The sequence below is a fragment of the Poecilia reticulata genome, linkage group LG2 (genome assembly GCF_000633615.1).
Source record: "Poecilia reticulata strain Guanapo linkage group LG2, Guppy_female_1.0+MT, whole genome shotgun sequence".
In the NCBI taxonomy this organism is placed as follows: Eukaryota; Metazoa; Chordata; class Actinopteri; order Cyprinodontiformes; family Poeciliidae; genus Poecilia; species Poecilia reticulata.
The window spans coordinates 9,177,678-9,203,259 of record NC_024332.1 but is presented as its reverse complement, the minus strand read 5'-3'; the positions used below and the strand labels follow the sequence as shown (position 1 = coordinate 9,203,259).

Here is a 25,582-nt window from a genome sequence, read left to right as displayed (position 1 = left end):
TGGATGGATGGATGGATGGATGGATGGATGGATGGATGGATGGATGGATGGATGGATGGATGGATGGATGGATGGCAGCTTAAATAGCTAGCTGCAATGCTGCTTGATTTATTTTTCTTGCTGCTGATTGGCTGAGAGAAGAAAGACCATAAACATTAGCTTCTGCTAATGTTCAATTCATCTATACAATTCTCAGTGACTATCAAATTGAAGAGGAAAGCAATTAGAAAGTATCTGAAATGTTTTCCTTGACTTTCATATTGCTGCATTTTAGCCCAAAGTGCCTTATGAAAGTCTTCACAGCGCTTTAACTTTTTTGACATTTTGTAATGTTACTACGAGAATTTTCAGTGCATCACATTTTATTCTAGACCAACTCTAAATAAGGCAGGAAAGAAAAAAAATCATACAAAATAGTAAAATTACTGAGGTTCATTTAGTCTGATGCCACAAAATAAAATCCAGCTCAACCAGCGGTTTTTATCAGCCAGTGTGGCGGTTTTTTTAGCTGAACGGTGCCTCCTTCTACTACCCTGCCAACCAATCAAAACACAGGAAATCATCAAGCCATTAGGGCAGGGTAAAATGCAGCACTGTCCCATAGAATGCACTTAAAATACTCTTTGTATTCTCAGTTGTAAGATTAACTGCAAATGCCATAAAAGCAACAGAAAACTATAATCAGTCATCTTCCCCTTCTAATGATCCCCAAACAGGAACAAGTAAGTGGTTAGTGGATGTTTGGATCACTGTGATACTGTGTAGTATTTCCTTGAAGAAAGAAGTCAATGTAAGGATTTATGAATTTCCCTGATCCTGGAGTCAGTCATTATGCTAAAAAAAAAAAGAAAAAAAGATCAAAGTGATAGTTTATTTAGGCCACATGATGAATTTCTGCAAAATATTATGCATCTGTTTACCATGCTGTAAATAAACATACAAAGTTTTCAAATGACAGTTGTATTTATCAAGGAGAAAAAGCTCCTGAAACTTATAAGTGGTTCTGCCGTTTGCAGCAACAACTGCCATCAAGCCTTTGCAATAATAAGTAATGAGTCTCTGGAGGAACATTACTGAATCGCTTCCTGGCAGAAATGTTTTATCCAGCCACACTGGGGAATTTTTCAACAGGAACAGCCTGTTTAAAAAGGCTACTGCAGACCTTTCATTTTTTAATTTTATTGTCATCCAGAGGCTGCTCTGCTTTTTTAAACATGTCCTGTCTGGCGGTGTGGCACTCAAAATTGTTGTCAGAGAGTCAAAGTGACGCCTATTAGATTTACTTTCACAAGCGGAGCATTATAGCCTTCACCATGATTGATATGAAACATTATTAGAAGTTGCTTTGGGTTTGCTACTTTTATAAGATCTTTTAGCCTTTTAGCCTAACACAGACAGGTTAAATAGAACCTGTCTGTTTTGTCAGACAGGTTCTATTTAAGTGTTTATAAAAACAAAACTAAACAGAGAGCAACTACTTTTTCACTAAGTGAAAACAAATACAGACCTTTATATTTAGAGTTCTAGAAAGTAAAGAACTTTGTGTTTCAAACTGAAGCAACTAAATAATTTATCTTGTTATTAATTCCTTTTACATAACAGGGTTTGTCTTGACTTATTCCTTTCAGCAGCAATAGATCATCTTTCTTCTTAGTTTTGTATTGATCCAAAGTTATTCGCTGTGAATAATCTCTATTGTGTAACACGGCTTAGGAAAGGATGATGACCTTTAAAACAAAAGTTCCAATCGATTCAATTAAAAATAGCTTATTGATCCGTAAAGGTACATGAATGTTTTCCAAGTTCTCTTAAAGAGCTGCTGTAGTGACATGGCATCAATTTAATAAAGTCAACTGTACAACAGGGAAAATGTCTAATCTTTTCTCCTGTTATACAGCAAATCTGACACTTTAAAGGAATCAGACCCTACGCACTACTTGCCTAAGTGCGGTGAGTTTTGATGCCACACTTGTCAGATTTTTGTGGATTTAGTATTGACTTTGCTTTGAGCTGTTACTTGATAAGGCATTTTATAATGTTCCACTGATTCATATGCATATCTGTTATAAATTAGAAATTACAGTTTAAAAGCTTATGTATACTACACCAATCATTGTAAGAGTTGAAAGCCAACATGACATTTATATTTCTGTACCTCTTTGAATATTTCCCCACAGTTTTGCCAAAAAAAAAAGTCTCCATTTTGTTGAACAAACAGAGCATAGATTAGGCTGTTTACAAACGATTGTTCTATGCAGGTTCTTATATTAGTGCATAATAACTGATGAAATAGATGTTTTCTTTTATGGTTTTGATACCTCAATTTGGACTAACAAATGACTTTACTCATTTGAATAAAAAGTCTGTTTGTTGTAATTTTTGGGATTAATTTTTATTCTGAAACATCCTTCTTTACAAAGAAAGACACATTTCACATCGGCTTTTTGTCTTTATACAAAAGATTGTTTGATATTAGGTTTCCAAGGAAACCCACATCCGAAAAGGGTTAGCTTTATCAGATCCAACTGTTGTTTTGACTAGAACTTTACCAAGACTTCAGAAAAGATTAAATCAGCTTAAAAAGACCGAAATATTTCATGGTCTGTATTAGATGAATCATAAAAATGGCTCAAAACTCAGTGTAGTTGATGTTGACTGCTGATTGATCCTAAAAACAGCCCTCTGTCAGAGTTAATTTTCRCCCAGTTGTTATTAGAGTCCATTTGAGTTGACGATAATGAGAAAGAAAAACATGATGTTTTACTGTTATGGAGAGAGTTGTCATGGAGAAGGAAAACTGGRGAAACAAAAGGGAGCTAAAAACAACCCGCGCCCTCAGCGACTGGAATCACATTCATTGAGAAGTGGCATTCCTGTGTACCTGCAGGGTGTCCAGACAGATCTGGCAGGCCTGAAATAGTGGCAGGATAATCCCCCTGACCCATCCCCAAAAATCCCATCTAAAAACGGGTATTTGCACCGTCTTCCCCCGAGGCGTCGACTTCAATCATCTCCGTGCCAGGAATCTCCTCGTTCCTATTGAGAACCAAAATAACTTCCCACCATCCATTTTGCTTAATGGTTCTTAAAACTGAACAAGCAGAGTCTGACATGAAGGGTCGGCTGACAACTTTGAAAATGTTAGCATGGATTTAAAGATACTAATGATAATGTTTTAGTTGTTGGTATTGATTTGGTTTATAATTGCTGAAGTKGTTACAGGCAACCTATAGACCGATAGAGCAGACATTTCTAACTTTAATTAATCAATCAAGTTTATTTGTAAAGCACATTTCAGCAGTAAGGCAGCTCAAGGCGAGGTACATAATAAAAACACAAAATTACAGAGTTTTAAAGAAAACATCATAGAGTCAACAACTGAACAAATATAACCAAAATCATGCACATCAAATATGTTGGTCAATATTTCATTTATTATGGTTCAAAAGCATCTCTAAACAGCTGGGTTATTAGTCTTAATTTAAAGGAACTCAGGGTTTCAGCAGTTCTCTGGAAGTTTGTTCCAAATTTTTGGTGCATACAAGCTGAACGCTGCTTCTCCATGTTTGGTTCTGGTTTTGAATACAGACCAGAGCCAGAAGACCTGAGAGGTTTGGAAGGCTGATACAACAACAGCAGAACTTTAATCTTTAATTCAGTGATTTCTAAACTACCAACAGTATTTTAAAGTCTATTCTCTCAGGGAACAATTGTAGAACTGGAACTCATGATGTGCTCTAGCTTCCTGGTTTTAGTCAGAACTCCAGCAGCAGCATTCTAGATCAGTTGCAGTTGGGAGGATTGCTTTTTTTTAGGTAGAATTACTGTGAATTACTGTACCAGCTTAGAGTTAGACAACAAAATGAAATAAATAGACAAGTCAAACCTTAGCTGAGTCATACTACTTAGAAAGAGGACCTCTTTAAATAAGTTATTCTTTTGTTTTTAAAGAAAAGTACAAATCTATTATAAGATGATTTCCCCCCCTCTTTTTATTGAGAAAAAAGTTCTAAACATGTTTGTTTTAAAACATAATACTTTATTATGTTTTAAAACAAAATTATTATTTAAATATCTGTTTCACCTGTTGGTTTTGTGTAATTTTTCATTTTGGAGACATTTAAAAAATATATATTTTTACATATCTGTTCATTTTGGACTAATTTCATTTGTTCAGTGTTGCCTGTTTGAGTGTTTCTTCATGTTGTAGAAGAGACATATAGAATTTMAGTCAATGTGTATGAATAATTATGACTTAGTTTCATGCTCTCTTTAGGGTTGTGTGCTGTTTTAACACACAACTAAAATATTTTATRTGTCTGAAATTAGATTTGGCTTAAAATCTAAAGTAAGCAACATTTGACATTTATTTATGAACCATTTCAGTAATTCTAAAGTTAAAAGGCTGGATTTATCACATATATTGCTATCAACTTTTCTATGCATATCAGRAGTCTATAAAATTATAGACTCAAATGACATCCATAGAAAACAGAAAGGTACAATGCTAAAACGACTTCTTGACTCTGGCCAAGTCAGTTGGTGGATGGATGGAAACCAGYAAACATTAGAGGATCATCTAACTCCTGTTTTTAAGCACCTCTGAGGCGTTAAACAGGTCACGTGTCATTGCAAGGCATGGCTACATTGATTTGTTGTGGTTTCAAACCTTTTACAAGGCCTATTGGCAGTTATTTCAAGAGACAGAAGCCCAGCAGAGTTCTAATAWGTTTACCTCCAAGGCTTTTTGGCCCTCAAACGTTGTCTAAAAGCAGGCTTTGGCACGCATCTACACAGCTGCATCCAAGACTGGGCAGAGCTACCTCTGCAGGCACTGCTAGATGAACTCTGGGGCAATTGTATAGGACATAAATTAGCATAGGATTTGCAGCAAGTTCAAACATGCCAAAACATGAACTGCCATCCACTTTAACTTTCAGCTGCAAAGGAAAAGAGATCAAAGCTCTTTCAATATTTTTGTTGAGGTAGAGCTGTATTTGTTCCTTTCTAGTTTAAAATGTAAAACAGTCAGACGGATCAAACCTAAATAGGATAATTMATTTTCAAATAAATTAAATCTTCATTTTGTTGGTGAAACCACAGAAGAGAATATTTTCAGTATTTTTATGGTGGTTGGGCTGCCTTAGAATTAAACGCACTTTCTTGTTTAGCCACTGCAGGTTCTATAAAAGACAATTTGTGATCTATGAAAACTGAACAAAAGAAATTTGGATTCAGTTTTTATTCTCATCGCATGCTCATAAGCTGGATGAATTGTGACATATGATCATTTTTAAAAATGAAGTACCATCATGGCAATTATAGTAGGATCATGAGTCACAAAGTGGCTCGGAGGGGATCAGCCAACATGTTCTTTCACTTGGCAAGTTACCAGTATGAAGGTATGCAAAGGTTTTTAGGCAGATTTTATTGAGAATGTAAGTTATTTGCTTCCTTATTGACTTATTTTTACTTATTTTAGCAAATTAGCATTAGCAACGTATATATTACAAATGTACATTTAAGTTTTTAATAAACAGGAGTAGATACAGTATATACAATAGTGACTAATAGTTAAGTGCAGGTAAAAAGTGGTATATCAGTGTTATTGTGTATGAGAATACAGCCATCATAGTTGCTTAGACGTCAGGAGTTCTGGAGTGTGACAGCTGTAGGGAACAAACAGTTCCTGTATATGGTGGTCCTAGTCCAGAGGCACCTGCAGCACCTCCCAGATGACAGTAGTGTGAAGAGTCTGTGTGCTGGGTGACTGGAGTCTTTGATGATTTTCCCAGCTCTTTTCAGACACCGCTTCCTGCAGATTTTCTCTTATTTCTATAAATGAAATGATGATTTCATTTATTAGGGAAAATCCAATAAATTATTTCCCCTTATAAAATCATTTATTGGATTTCAGCTGCCTGAGCTGAAGAATAAAGTTGTCACTTGAATTGGACCTGTTTGACAACATGAAGTTGGCTCAAAGATCTCAAAAAGCAAAACATCATGCGTTGATGTAAAGAAATTCAGTAACACGTGAGAATCAAAGCAGTTGACATCTATCTGGAAACCGGTATAAAGACATTTCTACAGTGTTGATAACAGAGAGCCATTATCCGCAAATGCAAAATGCATGGAACAGTGGTGGACCTTCCCAAAGCTGGCCCACTAAAATCACTCCAAGAACACATCAATAACCCATCCTGGAGATCACAAAAGAATCCAGAATGACATCCAGAGCACTGCAAACCTCCCCTGCCTAAGTCAGTCAAGGTCAATGTTCACAATTCAAGAAAAAGACTTGGGGTGAAAAAATGGGAGAGTTTTGAAGCCAGTCCCTCTGCTTTCAAAAAGAAGGCAAAGGACCTGGGAATCTAACTGATGGAGCCGTGAACTCAACTCTGCAAGCCATTTCTATGTTGTCATGGGCAGACCAAAGACTTAGAAACTGAATACCAACRTTCACATTGTCTAAAGAAAAAGAAAGTCTGCCATTTGCTAAGTTGACCAGAATCCGGACAATCAGTCAGTGTCACCTCTGGCCTACGTGCCACCTGGGAATTCGACATGGATCAGATACAGAAAGGAGATCTCTCCAGGCCTTTGTGTGAGGATTAAGTCAAGCAGTAGACTGGACAGTAGGCCTGCTGCTCTGTTGACTTTTCTGATCCTCAGCCCACTGTTGTGAAGCAGCTTGTTCTGCAGAGGCCTTACGCCCCCTGAAAGTGGGGTCCTGACCCTCTGTGTTTGTGTGCCGTTTGCATAGAATCACCCAGGATGGTTGCTAGTTGCTGTTCGGCACCAAGCGTTCATGTGAGCATGTCTGGAAAGTGCGCACTTGACTGAACGTCTCGGGTTTCCCCAGAAAAGACGGGTCAAAGGTTGTGCACTTTGTGACTCTGAGGATTACATAAGCCAGCAAAACAAAAGGCGCCCCAGCTTGAGCGTRCTTTGTGTTTATCTGCTCGAATCGTGGATCTAGGCACATGTGCATGTCAAGACACACTTGGTTTCAATTGACCTTTGCCCCCGCTTTTCTTTGTTTTGCAAGACGTCTTCAAAAAATCTCGGAGCAGTCATGGAGAGAACTCAAGTCCAACAACTGCAGCTCAATTTGATGGTGAAAGGCGCCAGCACCTTGTTATTGCTTAGTTTGGAATTTCCTTTTCCCCATTCCCTCTTAGACTCTTTGTAATCCTAATCCTAAACCGGACATCACATTTACCTCTTGCAGGGCTTGGAGATTGACTCCTCAGTCTACCGTTTCTGCTAAAACACACACTTGTTTTCATTCACTTTCCTCTAGTCTGCATGTTAGAACTTGACCTACATAGCTTTCAACTATCCACTTCATGGACAGRCGTTTGACCTTCTCTACTGTCCTGACTTTCCTCCCGTCTTTCGTTTGTGTGCCCAGGAAAACCCTGCATAGGTGAAAATGCATGCTCTCCTGCAAAGATTCAGCAAAACCAAGTGGTGTTCTGGCTCATTTATTTGCTTTTTGAAATATTATTCCTCRCAGCTAAAGTGAGCTGAAATGGGCTATGTGAAGAATTTGTGTCAACTGGGATTTTTTCTTTCTTGATGAAATCAGCTGGCGTATGGAGACACTCCTCTTCCACTCCTTTTTCTGTGAACGCCAAAGTCTGCTTTGTTGTCAGAAACAACAAACTGGATCTGACCTGACGACCTTTAACCATGTTTGCAACTTCTGCCTGAAAAGACAAAAAAAAAAAAAAAACACATCTGGAGAAGCTTGGGACAGACACAGTTCTACAGAATCACAACGATTAGTGAAAGACTGGCTAATGCCAACATTAGCATGTTACCACTAACATCCACAGCTAAATACTATGAAAGAGGAGACGGCTTAAGCAATTAAAATCGATTTATGATTACTTACTCTTCTTTGCATGCATAGGCATATTTTCATTAGAAGAGCTTATTTTTAGCTCTGTGTTTTAAACTAAAATTGCCACTTGTTTGAGCTCTAAAAGTAAGTACATCCTCATTAGCAGGTGCCATACCCGTTCCACACCACTACCTGCGTTTTCGGTAAAACATTCTTATAATGATATTAGAAAAGAGAACAGAATTTAGTTAGTTGAGCTGTTGGAGCTCGCTAATGCTATAACGATCATGCTAACACTAAGAAAGCTAGTGCTAACAAAGGATGCTATTGCACTGAATTTCTGAATGCCAACACTTATTTTCCCTCCAAATATACCATATTATTCATCAATAGAACACAGTGGAATTTGTCTTCTAATACTGCAGAAGTTGATATCTACTTTTTTTCTGCTCTTGGGGGTTCAGTCAATCAGCCAATCAGCCAATCAATTCAGTTTCTGGCACAGAAAATCCCACTTCAGTTTACTGTCAACACTTTCTAATTTTTCTTTGTTACAGGTTGCCTCTAAACTCGGGGTTTATATTCACAGCAGAAAAAAACAAGATTGTGATCTGGTTTTCCCAGAGGAATTCTTGCTTTGGAGATATACAAGACATTTGCATAAAACAAATACAACGTCTTGTTTTCTCTGAGCTSAGAAGCTGTTGAAACGCTGGAAGTGTAGCAGAGAGTGAGGCATAATTAAAATCAGCAGATATTGTTACAAAGGCATTGGGGTGTCTGTAGCTTGGCAACAACTGAACGGATRCATCGTCAGCAACAGCTGAGGGTGGAATGTAAATTTCAGTAAAAAAACTGCAGTAAACTTCTGAAATTGATGAAAGTTCAACCTTTCAGTAAAAAGGACATTTGTATCTGATTTAATGTCACACAGTGAGAAGAAAGGGTTATGCATATCTTATTACAGTGTATGCAAACGTTGAAAATTGTAGTAAAGATGAAAAAAGCATTAACCTCAGATTCAAAATGTGCTTATGTTCTGATGTGTTGGATCAAAGGTGAGGCTTTGGAGCTGCAGCCTGATCTGGACGTGAGCGAGATCCCGACTGTCCGAAAGCCCCATAAAGACGCCGCCTGGYTTGGACCCAAAGAGAGCGCCGTACGCCAGCACAGGCAGGAGATGAAGACAAAAATGAAGACCAACAAGGTGGAAGAGGTGAGACCTACTCGTCCGAAACAGGTGAGTGTCTGCTGAGGAGGATGACTCTGGGATGAGCTGCGTTTACCTTTCTATCTGCAATATGCAAAAATTATTGTTTCCAAGTGTTTTTGCTCTTGAACATTTTCTTTTACTGAAGTACTATTAATCATTTGATCAAAATTATTTAAGTAATTTGAAATGATAGATAATTTTGATATAATTTTTCATGTGTGTACATTTGCACCCAAAACCGTTGAAGTCCGACAGAAATTTAAGCTTACTGGCAAAATATAGGATTATGTAAGAGTATTCACAAAAAGTTAACAAATTAGTATTTGTTATTAACACTTCTTGTTTGTAGCTAATATTAGGATTTTGTCCCAATTTAGCAATACATCTTACTTTTAATACTCCAGTGTCAAAATTATTCAACCCCTCAAACAAAATTCTTCATAAAACCATRCATTTGCTAACCTGTGGTCTCAGGCACAGACGACTCTGGTTCTTTGTGGGTTGCATCAGGTGTGCTTGAGATAGAGATAACATTCAATGTTAGAAATATGGCTATGCCAAGAAAGCTGTCTCAAGATTTCAATAAAGCTGATACAAAAAGATAGCATACACCTCAATGTTTCCAAAGATACAGCAGGAAGTGTAGTTCACAAGTTTGAAGTTAAAGTAACAGGCTACGCCACCTGGTGGTTGAATGAGCAACAAATCATTCATCTGGCTATAAAATCAATCACATTTTATTCCTTTACAAACCAAATTAGGGCTGTTGATGAACTGGAAAATATTACAAAACAGAAGATTGTGGAAACAAAAACCGTTTTTTACTGATCCATGTAAAAAGGATTTTTTAAAATATTCTTTAACTTTTAGGAATTATATTGCATATGTGCTAATTCGCCAACATTTCATACAAATGATTTCCTTTTAATTTAAATGCAGCTATTTACTGACTATAAATGCAGCCTACCTGCTCTGTAATCAACTCTTTAAATCTTCCATCCAGCTTTATTATATTTTTCAACCATCACAAAGTAATTCAGAGGGTAAATCTTGAACAGAACAAGTCTTGGCAGGGGAGTGGGAGGTAAACCAAAGGTCTTTGGCAATATTTTATACAATTTCTGGCAAGAATTAAGACTAATTTGCGCAAACCAGGAAGCCATTTAGCAATATTGTGTGGATGTGTGTTTAATATGGGATTTTATAGTCAAAAGTGTTCAGATTGCTTGGCAAACCTGAGCTGGTGTTGATGTGTCTTGGAATAAGCTTTGTTTTGAATGTGGATGGATTTATTTTAATGAGGTTTTATATTTTAATTAAAAAAACATTTTATTATTATTATTATTATTATTATTATTATTATTATTATTATTATTATTATTATTATTATTATTATTATTATTATTATTTAAAAGTAAACAGAGGTTAGGCTTGACTGAACATTTTGTTCTGAACATTTCATTCTGTAGGCAAACCTTTTATAACCCCCCGACGCCAAAAGCTGGTGGCACCAACAAACCCACACGCCTCTGTTTGGACTTGAAACTCTTGTTTTGTTCTGTTCTTGTTTATTCTTAAGACTCAGTGTCAGCAGGAGCTCGACCAGGTCCTGGAGAGGATATCCAAGATGCCTTTCAGAGATAACAGAGGTCCTCTGGAGGACCTCTATGCACTGCACATCCCTAACTGTGACAAGAGGGGGCAGTATAACCCAAAACAGGTGACTAAAGTTTTGGGTTACGCCTAAAAGAGGGGCTAACAAGAAATAACCTATGTTGACAGGGCTCCCAATTAAAAAAACAGAAATAAAATAGAGAATAAATAAAAAACATAAATTATTAACTATTGTGTATGCATTTTATAGTAAAAAGAAAACTGAAGGTCCACTATTATGCTTCCACAAGCCAAGAGAAAATAAACAAGAATACCCTCCATGGATGTATTTCTATTAGCATATGTGCAAATTAGCTGATGATATGGATCATACCTCTGGACCAGATCATGCAGTGACGATGCTAAACAACAATATAAAACACACAAGACATCATTATGTACTTAATCTACATTATCTGGACATTTGTGATGAACATTAGGGACACAACCTTTCTTCAGTCAAAGTATTTTGGTAAATCTTGCTGTGTTTTTTTGGTCGTTTCTAAAGGAATCCTTCCAAAACTGATTTGCGCAAACTACAACTTTCTTTGGCAATATTGCAAGAAACCAATAACAAGATGAAGCAACACTACTCTGTTCTATGTGACTGGGGAAAAAAATCGATGAACAGCAAGATATGTTCCTATTCCAGCAGTCATTATGCAGCGGTAAATCCAGCAGAATAAACTTAATGAGGTGGGTGAAGCACCACTTGGGTTGCCAGGTGATGGGGTGGGCTTTAGGTTGCTAGGTAACAAAATTGTGATGCAACAATTTACAGGTTTTTGAAACAGGCTGTTTGCAGGTTAACTTTTTTATTTTTTGCTCTTGGGCTCTTTCTAGAAAAAAAGTGCATTTTGTCTAACAGTGGACATTTAGTAATAATAATAATAATTGAAATGTGTCATTTCTTTATGATTTAAAAATAAAATATTAATTTTAGAGAGTATTTCATATTTCTTTTTCCTGATTTGGGCTGTTCAGTAGTTTAAAGTTACATGACTAAATACATGTTCTGTATTTTTACTGAATTGGATTATGACTTAAAATAATTTATTTCAATAATGTAATTAAGAAATTGCATAATTTAATTTTATAAATCTATATAAGTGTCACCTCTTGCATTAAATTGGTGACATAAAACAACTTTTTAGTATTTTAATTTACTTGGTAATGATTTCAGATGTCATTTTCAAATATTAGGATATTCGGAAACTTTTTAGATAGAGTATTTTTCCCCATTTATTTAACCCCTTAACTGTCACCTCAAAAACATTAACATGTAAGTAAATGGGTTTGTGAGGGCATGGTGTCAGCATGGCTTTTAACAGGTTCATTAAATGACTAATAGCAATAATAGAGAAAGGCAAAAAACAACTGAATAAGTAATTCTCTGTTTCAGTGCAAGATGTCGCTCCACGGTCAGCGGGGCGAGTGCTGGTGCGTGGACCCCCACACCGGCCAACGCATCCTGTCAGCTCCAGCTGTCAGGGGTGACCCCAACTGCAGCCAGTACCTGAGCGAGCTGGAGCTGCCCGACGCCACCCATATTTAACGTGGCCAAGAGTTCAAAATAAACTAAACTGTAAAGTGCTTGGGAACAACCCGAGTAAGCTATAAGCTATATGTATGTATGTATGTATGTGTCTGCAGCCTGTTTATTGGCAGTTACAGCTCAAATCTTAACTACCTAAAAAGGTTTGGATGATAGTCACCAACTTGTTGCTGCAGACTACAGTAAATCTGTCACGTTCTTTTTGTGTTTTAGAGCCAGTGATTATGCTTTACTAACTGTAACAATGCTCAGAATGCTTTGTTATCAGTGTTTTGTACTGTTTGAAAGAATGGAGAAGCATTCAGTGTGTCAAATGTTTTTAGGTGTCTTTCTGTGCTCTCGCTTGCAGACTAGGATTTTGAGTATGCCTCATTTGTATTGCACAGTAAGTAGTAAGGATCTGACATGATAAAGAGCTAATGCAAAATAAAGTAGAAACCTGTTGAATCTGTAATTCTCTGTTGTTGAAGTTTGAAGAGTGAAAGAAAATACTTAGATTCTGGCTTGAAGTTGTTTGAAATTCTGCACTGCCCCCTATGGGTGATCTTGTAGCACCCAGATAAAGTGACCACTTTTTTTTTCTTTTGGCTTTTTCAGCAGAAACTGGATACTGCCCGCATGGAAAAGTACATTTTTGTTGTCACAAAACACTAAACATCTGACTTAACATTTTGCCATCTAAATCCAGTTTCCCACAGAAGGAGCCAACAGGCTTTTTTTTGTGAATACAAGAATTTTATTAAATAGTGATTTAACATTAAAAAGAAAAAAATGAGTACATCAATTATAGGTGTGTTAAATATTCCATCAGAAAATTCACATTAATTTTTAGTTTCTGTGGTATTCATAAAGTCACCGTTTTGCATTTAAATGAGTTTGAATCAACGGCAAAAGAGAAGAATTTGATTAGGAAAAAATAGGCTGATGTGCCACTTTGTCAGTTATTTACACAGCTAAAACTATATTAAACATTGCAATTTGAACAATAAAAGAAAGATCTTGAATAAAACTGGACCCACAGAACACAATCCTGTCCTTTGTCATTACATATTTAGCAGCACTTGACTGGAAGATATAAAATTTGTCAGCAAATCACATCCACACCTTAAAGTGATTTCCTTTTTTTAAATTATTTTCTTTTTGAAATTTTGCTCCTCAGGCCACCCTCATTCAACCACACAATGGCGCCGCATGCAAATCTAGATTCAAAGCAGTCTGGGGCAGAAGGCACTTAATTTACATAAAAGCTCAGCGACCTTGCTCTCTCTGGGATGAAGGACCCGGTGAACCCTGGGAGCGAGTCGCCTGCGGATTTGCATGTGTGGTGGCAGTGAGGACCCTCCACATGGAAAGACGGGGCCTTTGCATAAAATTTGTGTGCGAGCTCTAATGGGAAATGCACTCTGAGCAAGCAAGCTTTTTTGTTCCTAACGTTGAGAAGTACACACAAACACACTCATAGGGCATGCAAACATTCTGTACATACATTTAGAAACTGAATGCAGCTCTGAGAACTTGAAATAGAAAGAATTCTAAGTTTAACAGTACATTGAGCTTTTTTATGACTGAGGTTTTGTCTGTTTTGCTTATTTCCCAAAAAAAAAACAAAAAACCTTTTCCCTGATTGTGGCACAGAACATCTAGTGACCGTCTAAGGAGCAGAAGGTCCCAGAGTGTGTTAGAAATTATGCATCGGCTAAAATTTAGGAGAAATAGGTATTAGTGAAGGTTTAGTAGTAGTCTAAATATTGTTTTAACCAGCTATATTTTACCAAGATTGCTAAAACAATATTATAACCTGGGAATCAAACTAGTGACCTATTGTATAACAATCAAAGCCTTTTAACTCACTTTGCACGAATGCAGTCTTACAACATAATGCCTTCAGAAAAAGGTGTTTGCATCATATATAGTTGGACATTAATGTTCAAAATTGCAAATATAAAATAAATTCTGTCTCTCGATCCCTGATGGAGACAGTTTATATAGTCAGTGATGTACTCAATCATGGTATTGATGTCCTGCCCATGAGGCGGGCAAATAGCTTTCCAATCCGTAGCCTCAAAACAGCCCTACAGGACTTTGTCAGCTTCATGTCACCAGCAAGTATCATCTCCATTATGGCTATTTGTTCTTCTTTATTTTCTGGTGAGATTTTATCTAGGAGATATTAGTGAAAGTTATGGTTCATATAGTACGACTACCATAGTTTTTCTTCTTTTCAAACTCAGTCCTGGCCTTCCTGATCATGTGAGTGTGTTGATCTGTACAGCTCACTACTCCAGTCATAAAATTAATGGCTGTAATGGTGTCCTTGGGTTTACCACCAAGTCAAACTAAAAGACTGAACTGACTAATATTAAGATCACAACATTACAATAAAATTAGCAAAATAAATGTATCCATACAATGGGCTAAATCAAGCTACATTTTCTCTTGGTTTGTGCTTTTGGGCATTTTTGCAATGATTCACTGAATTTAGCTGTGATTTTCATATGCTTCAGTTATGTATTTGGGAAATATTAATTAGGTTGTAGATTGCTTGTTATAAATAAAGTTATATAGGTCTAAAAATAGGGCCATATAGAAACTTAACACTGAAGGCGTTGAATGACGACCGCTTGTAGACTTAGTGATGGAATGGCTCAGTGGGATCTTCAAAAACTATATAGGATGATATTTTAATGTACCGAAGCATAGAAGCGTCTAAAAAAATTATATAGATTGTTTTTTGAAAGGCATATTTCATAAACAGGTTCACACATTTCTACTTACAGGTATTAATGACCACAGTTTAATGCTGTTCTATTTTATTACCTGTCCAAGATAGATTTAAAAAAAAATCTTTGGGTATTAAAATTTTACTTACTGGCTAAAGACATTTTGAAATTATTGCCACCTGCCTGAAATCATGTTTTTAAGATTCAGTTAACCATAGAAATTATGCTACTTGTAAATTAGCGTGCCCCAATAAGCCTCGTTTCCATACTAAACTAAGACCATCACCATCATACAATTTATATCAGGCAATTTGTTAATTAGCAAAGCCAAGCTAGCAGTTTATTGACTGTCATCATGCCAGGCTAGGCAACCAGGTTGCTAGTTCTTGCATTGAAATTTTAAAAGACAATATAAGAAAAGAGTTACAGCTAATTAAATATTACTTTTTGTTAAGTTCTGAAAGCCAGTTAAATTAAAATATAAAATTCTACAATATGTCATAGCTAATTAGCACAGTAATGGATAAGAGTGACAGGTTACAGTTTTAAGCTAACGGCTTCTATTCTCTAGAGTTCATTTATGCAAATTAAAACAACATAAACAACCTTGTCAAACCAAAACGTGTGAATTCAATCAACATAACTATTAGACAAAATAATGTTTATGCCTTGGAAGCACTAAATCTTTCATTCATGCATGCCTTGAATTAAATATATAAAAAACATTTTAGCCAACAAATTATGGGTATGTTCCAGAAGTACTTTTCCTATAATGTTTAATATCAAGAAGAGTTTAAGTGAGATTATGTTTGGTATGTTTTTAGGGAAACTAATATCTAACCACAGCTTAAACCACTCCAGAGGAGCCATTTATATAAACGGAAGTATGCATGTTTTATGTTTGAATGTTTTTCTGCCCTCGTTTAAAACTGGATTTTGTGACCCCCAAATATCCATCATATTGCACCTAAAAAAGCTGCTAATCATAACAAAACTCATTCAATTTTAGCAGATGTCTCCTAGTTTCGGTGGCCACACTCCCTTCTCAACAATATCAGGAAAATCAACTGAAAATATTGATAGTTAGCCACATTTATATATGTGTTGTCACCTTTTTCATAATTTCAAAAAAAAAAAAATATATAAACTGCAACAGACTTTATAAACGAAAGAAAAACTCTATATATTTCGCTTCGATATAGGATATAAAGTTTGCCTCCTCTCTACAACAGACAATGCAGTCCATCACAATCAACAAAAAATAAAAGTGTTTGTGCCATATTCTCCTGATTGTCAGTCATAAAGTGTGCTAGCTTGTTTGGCAGATTTTAAGAAGAAGAAGTTGGGCTCCGGAGGTGGTTTGCTCTCATTCGTTGCTGTTGTTGACACTGTCAAGATCTTTGCACTGCAGTTCTCCACCAGCAGAGGTGCTACCTGGGATTTTTTTGCCGAAGCGGTCCACGCACCAGCAAATGCCCCGTTTCCGACCGCGAGACGGCTTACACTGCAAGAAAAAAAGGAGGTCCAATCGGGTTAGTTGCACACTTTTGTGTCACTAAATGAAATTGAGAGCATAAAGAGATGCATCCAAACCTGCTTGCGCTTGAAAAATCCCTTTTTGTCACAGTTGGGTACGTACAAAGAAACACTCAGGACCCGAGAAGGGCCATGAATGAGATTATCAAGTTCTCTTTTGCAAGGCCCCTGCACACAAAGCACGTTTGGAGGTTAAAACCAAACATTACATTTAAATTCTTCAAAATCTGACTTTTGTAACTCAATTTGAACTTGACCTTTCATTGAAAGTGGGCTGCAAAGACCAATGACTACCCTTGTTTGTTTTAACCCTGAGTTTAAGTTTGCAACGACAGATAATATTTTGCATCGTCACACCACTTACAAATTCCGGCTCCGCCTTGTCCAGGCCAGACACCGGGAGCTCTCGGTTGTTGCTTGATCCAGGCCTGGCTAAATACTTCTTGCGGTCCTTGGCTAGCCTCATGGCGTGAATCTTCCGACTGCTGATGTGATCTCCATATAGGGGCACCTTGGTTTCTACTGGGTCTGTATCACATCACGGTTATATTGTGTTTGGAAAGAAAGACACACAAGAGACGGGGAGTCATTCATCAACCTAGAAGCTAAGTTTACAATGAAATCCATTGTCACTTTTAAAATATTTCACAGTCTGATACCAAAACAGAAGTTGCTTAAAAGTTCCTGCTGTTGTAGTTTCATGAACACAATAGGAAATATAATATTAGCTAAAAGCTTTGCTTCAGTTTTGCCGACGCTTCATTTACTCAGAATTACTGATATCAACAAAGAATGTTTTCTGAAAAATGGCAGGTATTTTGTCATGGGACTTCACAAAGATTAAAAGATTCATCGCCAATTATCCCCCAGAGGTGTAATATTAGTCATTAGCCAGGGTTTCAAAGCATTCTTTAGGTCATAAGACGGGTGAAAATCAAGAGTGCTGCTATCTGGAGCTACACCTCTTAAGAAAGACTAAAATTTAAAAGCAAAACTTGCGACCACGAGTCAGGAGTGTACCCATTTCGAAACGTCACAACACAAGGTGATGATTTCACTGCAGCAGCTAAATGCTTATTTAGCACAGTTAGTGGCTACAAGCCAGCTTCAGATTGAATGTGTTGACATAAGAGAGGACAGAGGCTACATTTATGGCAAATCAAGCTGCCAGTCTGGGGTATATGTAGACTAGGTCTTTTAAAACTTTTATAGCAAGTGACCTAAATTAGACATTTAGTCTCAGACTGGCACCCAGGCCTGTGCAAACATACTATTTCCCCTGTCATGTGGCAAACCACCAGAAGCAATCACAACCCATTTTTGGGTCCCACACCCCCCCTAGAAACCTTTGCATACGTTGCCTCTTTCATCCCTCTTGCAAAATGTTGGGGTGTTGAACACAGACCTCAGCACTCGCCCCGTTCCCTTATTGTCCCCACCCTCTATTCAGGAGACCGCAGCGACTTGTGCTGACCACAGACGGAGTGGATGTGGCTTCCTGTCCCGGAGACTTTTTAAAACTGACACATCATTTGATTTACAGCCCTAGACATCAGCATCTGTGAATGGTGACCTAAGCTCTAGTTGGCCCACTTCCACTGCTGTGTCACGTGCTTGCTTCCGTTTCATTATGGCAACCTCTGACGTTATCGCTAATCTACTAAGACAACTGAGTGATGAAACAAGGCCACGGCCTCCTTGAATACATGCCTCTTAAAACCTACAAAGCCCCCTCCACCAATGACAATGGCCGATGATGTCATTCATCCCGTTGCTGTGATGATTCCCATTTTTTCTTCACTTGGGAAATTGCTGAGGCAGATGATGATCTGCCTCAGCCAGTGTTAGTCCAATCAAGTCTTCACTTGCTAATCCTCACACTGCTTTAATCTGACCTGGGCGGACAGTCATTCTTCCCTCTGTTTTTGCTATAAAACCTTCTTTTTTCGCCCTTTTTGGCTCAGGTTTTTTATTTAACATCTGGAAAATAGGAAGGAACCCATCCAACTAAAAGATGCAACTAAATATTCATGTTTGAAGCGATAAATGACAGCTGGTGTATGATCTGAATTTTAAACATGCACTCTGGTACACACATATGCTCTCTGGCTCAGTTTCTAATTGTCCTCAAGCACCTTTAGTTTGAAGTATTCCTCAGTATTTATTTGGGTCCGGTTCAGGTTTTTAGCAACAGTCCTGCACTGCAGGAGCTAATGGAAAGCTGGCTTACAAGAAGACAGACGGCGGATATGTAAACCCACGCTCAGCCTGCGTTCTGCTGAATCACTGCACAACCTGATATGAAGGGGGGCGGAGGGATGGAGAGGAGTGGAATCAGAGGAAGAGGCCTAACAAAAGAGCGGTGAGAAGAAGGGAAGAGGATTGTGTGGGAAAGGCAGCAAAGAGGAAAGAAAAGCTGGTAAAATGGTTCAAAGAAAAACAAAAAAAAGTCAAAGTGTTACTTTTGTTAAGGGATGGAATTAATTTTTAATCTGAAGTTTAGATGAAAACATTGTAGTGATTTCTTCTCGTATTGTTGGAGTTCTGGGGTTGCTCTTCCTTTCTTTGTTCACCAGAGGGGGCTGAGAGGCGTTTCTCCTGGATGGTGTGTCCATACTGATGCTGCACGCACCTGCAGCATATCCCTCATCAGCTGAGGGGTATATCAGAAGGGAGCGGTCGGTACTTCGATGCCAGATTGTTGATCAGTAATGATTATCCCTGTGCTGAAGGATTAGCTCTCTTGGGCTTCTAGAGCTACCAGTCACCAGATCTTCAGGTCGCTGGGTCCATTGGTGCCTGGGTCCCGGTTCCCAAAGTCATCAGATCCAAGTCTTCCAGGTCTTCCAGCCGGCAGCTGCACCTGTCTCAGCTCCTCCGAATTACCCTACCTACCTGTCCGCCCTTCCCCGCTGCCAACTTAGTTCGCCGATCCCAGAGCCCCTCATTCCCCCCTTCAAGATCAGGACCCACTCTGAGATCACAAATCTCCGTTAAACACTTAAAACTCCCACTGAACTTGAACTCAACTTTGTTTGTCCACACACCAGGACCCATGAGACCCGGCCAGGCAGTTCTCCGCTCCTGAACCTCTTTTTTGTCTGTTTTTGTTCTTTGCATTAAATATTAAGAAACCCTTTTCTACACCTCGGAGTGTTCTCTGCATGTGAGTTCGAAAATTGCAAGAAGTCATGACACACATTTTATCTTACTCTATAAGCTCTTGTCACTGTGCCCTAAATTCTGTCACTCAGAAGTTTAATAAAGTCTATCAGACTATTTATGTTCCCACTGTGCACTATGAAAATAATTTTTGGAGATCAATATTAATTATTAATAAAAAAAAATCCAATGAAGAATATTACATTTTAGATTTTATGTGACATGTTGGTAACTAATTCTTCGCAAACATCCTTCTAATTGAAGATGCTGGTTTAGTCAAATGTTCAATATGTCCAGCAAAAAACATTAAGGCCAACATGTTTTTTCAGGTATATTGAAAATTTTAAAAAAGTTGACGACTTAAACTAGTTTAACAATAGTTTTAATGCTAATGTTTAACTTGCCAGCAAGCTGTACTTATTTTAACAGCAAATCCCTGATAAATATTTGGAGTAGAAGAAAACTGAAGACGTTGGTTCAATCAACAACGAATCTCATGAAATATGTTAATTATCCAGTGAATAATGGTAAAGCTGTTTTTATTTATGCAACCTGTTTTATGAATAAACTTACAATGGCTGCCTCAGAATTAATAGGCTTAGCTTGCTACCAAGTTTGACTTTAGACCAGTGGTTCTTAACCTTTTTTGAGGTACCGAACCCATCAGTTATATGCGCATTCTCTAAACCCTTCTGTAGTGATAAATAAAATGATTTTTCCCCCCCAAATTCAAGACATAGGGGTGAACCAACTAGAGTCTAGTTGGGTCACCTAAAGATCACCAAGTCTTCTTAAAAAGTAGAGTCTCTGAGAACAGTTCTTCGAAATATAGTCAGTGTTTTCAGCAAAGTTGAGCTGACTGTCCAGGAACGACCCAAGGTATTTAAAATTTGCCACAGTTTCAACAGGGTGGCCATTGAGAGAAACTGGAACCACTTTAAGGTCTCGTTTAGGTCATTTAATTAGCTCTACATTCTTAAGAGAATGAAAAATTAATAATAAATAATAAAGACGTTGTGGTATTCTGATTTAGTAATGTAATATTAGTTGTATTACCCCTCCCCGACGGAAGGTACATAAGGGTGAAGGAGCGTAGAAAACATACGCTCGCTCTACCGGAGCGCATGTTCAGGTAAAGTTGACATGGGAATGGAAAGAGAAAAATAAGACAAAGGTTGGGGGGGGGGGATGAAGAGGGACTGTTGCCAGATAGGTGAAAGAGGAGAAGATACTCTGATGGCGAGAGAACAAAAAAGTTGGGGTCAGATGTGAGGAAAGGCACAGGTGGATGAGGAAAAGCTAGATGAAAGAGAGGACAGAACTGAAAAGAAAGGAGCTGAGTAAAATATGACTTCACAACATGAAAAGCTGCACTCGTCACTCCCCTGCAGACACAATGACTCTGCCATTGAGAAAGAGCCGCCACCTGTAATCTGCTCCCTTGCTTTAAGGGAGCAAGGGCCACTGTCATGTAAACCTTCTGTTGTACTCGGAGCCCTATAAACTCTTTCAGACCAAGATGACGAGGTGATCTGCACTCTTTGCCAGATTGTTGAAAAAGTTCATGAGGTCACATGAATAAAGACTTCTGGGTAATATGACAGATGTCAGCCCTCCATCCCCAATCAGAATGTAATCGTGTTGTTAATTGAATTTTTCTGTAGTAATTCCTCTATTTATTTTTATTTTTATGTTATAATGCAAAACGTGGCTTGGTGATGTCTCGTACCTTTGGGTGGATGCTGCAGCTTGTACAGCTTCTCGTTGGCGCACACCCCCCGACCGTGCAGGAGCGCGTGCAGCGGCTTCTCCTCTCCGCTCTTCGGTAGGCAGCGGAGCCCGCTCATGCAGGGCCCCGTGTACACACCGCACGCCTGGCCTTCTTCCAGGGCGCACGTCAGGCAGCAGCCGCAGCCGGGCTCTTTCACCAGCTGGCAGCCCACGGGCACCGGCGGGCACATGGACAGGGCCTTCGGGTCGCACGGCTCGCAGGGCACGTAGGACGCGCCGCCGCCGGTGATGCTCAGCAGAGGGACCGCCAGGAAGAGGACACCCAGCAGCATCGTGCGCTTCTCCTCTTATGAAGGAAAATAAAAAACACGAAACTGCAGGTTGGTGGAGTGGAAGAATATCAGCTACGAGTTGCAGGGAATTCTTTGTGAATCCAGAGGGAAAGGTGCATCCACAGGTGCATCTGATGCATAAAAACCAACAGTCAATATGAAAAATAAAAATCCTCCAAAACTATCCAAACAGATTAGAGTGATGCTTAGCCAGCGCCGCTTCTCTCCTGAACTGAGGAGCCCACTGACTCCCTCTGCGGCTCTGCAGGTTGTTTCACCCGCACTGTGAGCAGAATGTATAATCTGCGACTTTGCGCATGCCTTTTTTCTTTTCTTTCTTTCTTTTTTTTTTTTTTTTTTTTTTTTTAAAGAAACTGCCTCCGGCGAAGCCCATAAAGATGGGCTTGTCAAACAACGTTTTGGAGAGTGGGGAGGCGCACTTATCAACTCCGTGCGTTTGCGATGCTGATTTCTCAGCGAGGCGGGGGCTGGCACGCCTCCAAGATCTGAACTGATGTTCCTGAAGGCGACTTATCTGTGTTTCTGCACAGAGGCGTTGAGTTGCATGGCTGCATATTTTACTAAAGCTACAGGAAAAATAAACTAGGCATATTTTCATTTCGTTGATCTTAGTGGAGATTTTGAGGTACACCTATAAAAAGAAAAAAACGATTCTGTCTCATCTTAAATTTCTGGGGTTAGATGTGGTGTGCTGGATATTTTTAGCATATTCTGCATAGAATGGAGTGAAGATTGCTGCATAGAATACTGTCTTTTGGTGGAGGTGTGTACAACTTTATTTATTAAGCAACTTTCAGTGAAAGTTGCTTAATAAACTCAACATGCTGATACACAGAAGTTAGCAACTCCATACATTAAGACAAAGCACATCAAAACACATTTAGATAAAAGCGATTTAAAAATAAAGTCCTCATGCACCCACTGGATAACGTGTTGGTGTTTTCAGGGTGGCACTTAAGGGTTAACAGTAGGCGACAGCAAATTAAAACATTTTTTAGACTCTTAAAAGAGCTTCTGACTTGTATAGAACGTTTATTCCAAATTTGTGGTGTGTAAAAACTGAAGTCTGCTTCAGCATTCTGCTGCCTGGACCAGCAGTAACCAACAGAGAAGTGCTCTTATTGGAACATATGGACCAATCAGATCTGTGATGTATTAGCTGAAAGTGTTTAATCACATTTTTTGGACTTCCTGATAGCAAACAGTTACAGAAGTCTAGTCTTGAAGTAACAAATATATGAGCTAGTTTTCCAGCATCTTTCCTGGATAGGATTTTTCTAACTTTGGGAATATTCCAGAGAGGAAAAAAAAAAGGAAACCCTAAAAACGTGTTTAATGTGGCATTTAAATGACATGTCCTGGTCAAAAATAACAGACATTAAAGTTTGTTGGCCTCCAACAAACTTTATTGTTAGAGGCCAGTTTAATGGCAGCCAGGCTAAATTGGTTTCTCAAAAACTCAGCTTCTGTCTTGTCAGTATTTAAAAGTCATCCAGATTTCTATGTCTTCAAATAATCTACCTAACTGACTGCACTGTAAAAAAAGTCTGTAAATTTCACAGTAAAAAATGATAAAACACAACAGTTTCTGACCATAAAACCCAAAACATTTTATTACTGTAGAAAATACATGGAATCACCTTCAGTCAACACTGCAAAATAAGTCTGTAAATTTACTGCAAAATATGGTAAAATAGTTATGGTTGCTGATTGTAATATAAAAAGCACGTAATTACTGTAGAAAATACATGGAATTACAACATAAACATATATTGCAGGTGATTTTGAAATGTAGAAAACAGAGAAAGCTATTGTAAAAAAAATCTAAGTAATTGTAAAATTCATAAAAGAAATATTGTAATATTGCCTGAAGCTAATTACCTTAAATGGAATTAATCAACCAAAATTAAAAATTTTGCTGATGTGTTTTTTTAAAGGTTCTGTTGGCTCTAATTTGAAAGTAAAGAGGGTTATGAGAGAGGGGAAGACATGCAGCAAATGTCACCAGGCCAGGAATTGAGCTCGCGACCACTGGCATGAGGACTAAGGCCTCAATACATGGGTTGTACTTCACCCCTGCGCCACCACAGCACCCCTTGTTGACGTTTATATTTATGATGTAAAACCAGACTGCAAAAATAATTTACATAAATTAGAATGCTGGTGTGTGTTTTTTAATAATGAAATCTATAATGACTTTGATATATCAAACTGAAATCTCAAAGGAAGAAGAGGTATTGAACTGTCAATCCACTGATTGCAGGGCAAACTCCTACAACCGACAGTATTTGGGATTATTTAATTTTAGGTCGACCATATATTTTTTATACATTTAGAGAACTGTATGGTTGTTGCCCTGTTGTTTGGACGAAAGTGAAGTTGGGTAAAGTGCGATTCCACCTAATTTTCCACTACCGTCAGCATTTTAATTTATCCTTTTTGTAAACAAAAAGGATATGGACAATTTTACTAAGGGAAAACCACATCTGCTGGTATCTTACCGTATTTTAGGAAAAATCGGTAAGATACAGGCAGCTGAAGTTGACAGATATATACCGTATTTTAGAAAATTCCGTAAAATACTAGAAGTTTTGGTCGACAGAATTTTACAGTATTTTATAAAATACGGTAAAATACTGAGCCAGTATTTTACTGACATTTTACGGTGGAATTCTGGCAACCCCAGCTGCCAGCGTTTCACTGTAAAACAAAAAACATTTTTACCTGTAATTGTTTTTATGGTGGAATTCTGGCAACCCCACAATGTAAAAAAAAAACCCCATAGATTTTACGGTAAAACACTGGCAGCTGGGGTTGCCAGAATTCCACCATAAAAACAATTTACCGTGTTGGTAACCCGGGTTGTTGGAATGATTCCTTTTTGCCGCTTTCCCACCACAGGATGCCAAGAGGCTGTTCCCTCCTGAGGGTGTTGCAGGATCAGATCATGCGGAGGAGTATAAGAGGAGGGAGCTGCCAATACTTCAGCTCCAGAGCGTTAGCCAGTATTCGGTACTCCAGCCCTCCGTGCTTCTCACTGTGATCTCCTGTTGGGGACCTCAAGAGATATCTCCTTGTGCCTCTTCCTCAGATTATTTCTCGTGACTCTGTGGATGTTACCCACTGGTTGCCCGAGTTCCACTGACACCTCCACAGTAAACCAAACCTCCTTGGATTACCCTGCTAGCAGCCTCACTTGCTCCTGTGATCCAAAGCTTAGCTGTCCGCCCTCCACCGCAGCCTTTTTGTCGGTCAAGCAGCAACTCTCCACCCGAACCAAATCCCGGTAACCACAGTGATTCTTCCCCCCGGAGAAGACTTACCTCCACCTAAGTAAGACCAGTCCGTTTATTCTGACAATGCCATTTTCCACGACACTGAACTGACCATCTCTCTCTCTTTTTTTTCACATTCCAGTTCTCCGGTGATCCAGATTGCAGACTTTCCCCAGAACCCGATTGTTGATCATTATTTTGTGTTTACAATAAACTTATTTAACTGATTTCTGTTCTCCGCCTGGTGTTCTGCATGTGTGTTAAGAAATTAGACTCCTTTATGACATACGGGTAAAATCTGTTTTTGTTTGTTCGTTTTACGGTAAAACGCCAGCAGCCGGGGTTGCCGAAATTTAACCGTAAAAACAATTACGGGTAAAATCTGTTTTTTTGTTTTACGGTGAAATTTTGGCAACCCCAGTTATCCCAGCTGCCGGCGTTTACTGTAAAATCTACGTTTTATTTTTTACAGTGCGGGATATTCAGGATTTACAGATAAATATAGCTGTGTATGTATAATCAGCAAAACAGT

At 38.4% G+C, this 25,582-nt stretch overlaps 2 protein-coding genes and 1 long non-coding RNA gene across 4 annotated transcripts in view; 2 read left to right on the top strand and 1 right to left on the bottom strand.

Moving 5' to 3' along the window:
- Window positions 1-13,287, top strand: part of igfbp2a (insulin-like growth factor binding protein 2a) — a 27,813-nt gene extending 14,526 nt beyond the window's left edge. The window contains exons 3-5 of one of the 2 annotated variants that reach the window (XM_008423480.2): window positions 8,911-9,092; window positions 10,645-10,785; window positions 12,121-13,287. In XM_008423480.2, coding sequence (XP_008421702.1) covers window positions 8,911-9,092; window positions 10,645-10,785; window positions 12,121-12,273 — 476 coding nt within the window. In that variant the 3' untranslated portion in view covers window positions 12,274-13,287. The remainder of the gene's footprint in view (window positions 1-8,910; window positions 9,093-10,644; window positions 10,786-12,120) is intronic. The other variant, XM_008423490.2, reaches the window with a different exon arrangement.
- A 575-nt stretch (window positions 13,288-13,862) lies between these two features.
- igfbp5a (insulin-like growth factor binding protein 5a) lies at window positions 13,863-22,092 on the bottom strand. Its single transcript, XM_008423509.2, has 4 exons — window positions 21,421-22,092; window positions 16,894-17,057; window positions 16,587-16,697; window positions 13,863-16,497 (listed from the first exon to the last, which is right to left on the bottom strand). Exons 1-4 carry the CDS (start codon window positions 21,752-21,754, stop codon window positions 16,360-16,362), a joined length of 747 nt encoding a protein of 248 aa, XP_008421731.1. The 5' UTR covers window positions 21,755-22,092; the 3' UTR covers window positions 13,863-16,359.
- Window positions 21,720-25,291, top strand: LOC103473339 (uncharacterized). Its single transcript, XR_001777501.1, has 4 exons — window positions 21,720-21,802; window positions 24,677-24,787; window positions 24,867-25,108; window positions 25,193-25,291. It is a non-coding gene; the product is annotated as an uncharacterized LOC103473339 (long non-coding RNA).
- The last annotated feature ends 291 nt before the right edge of the window (window positions 25,292-25,582 follow it).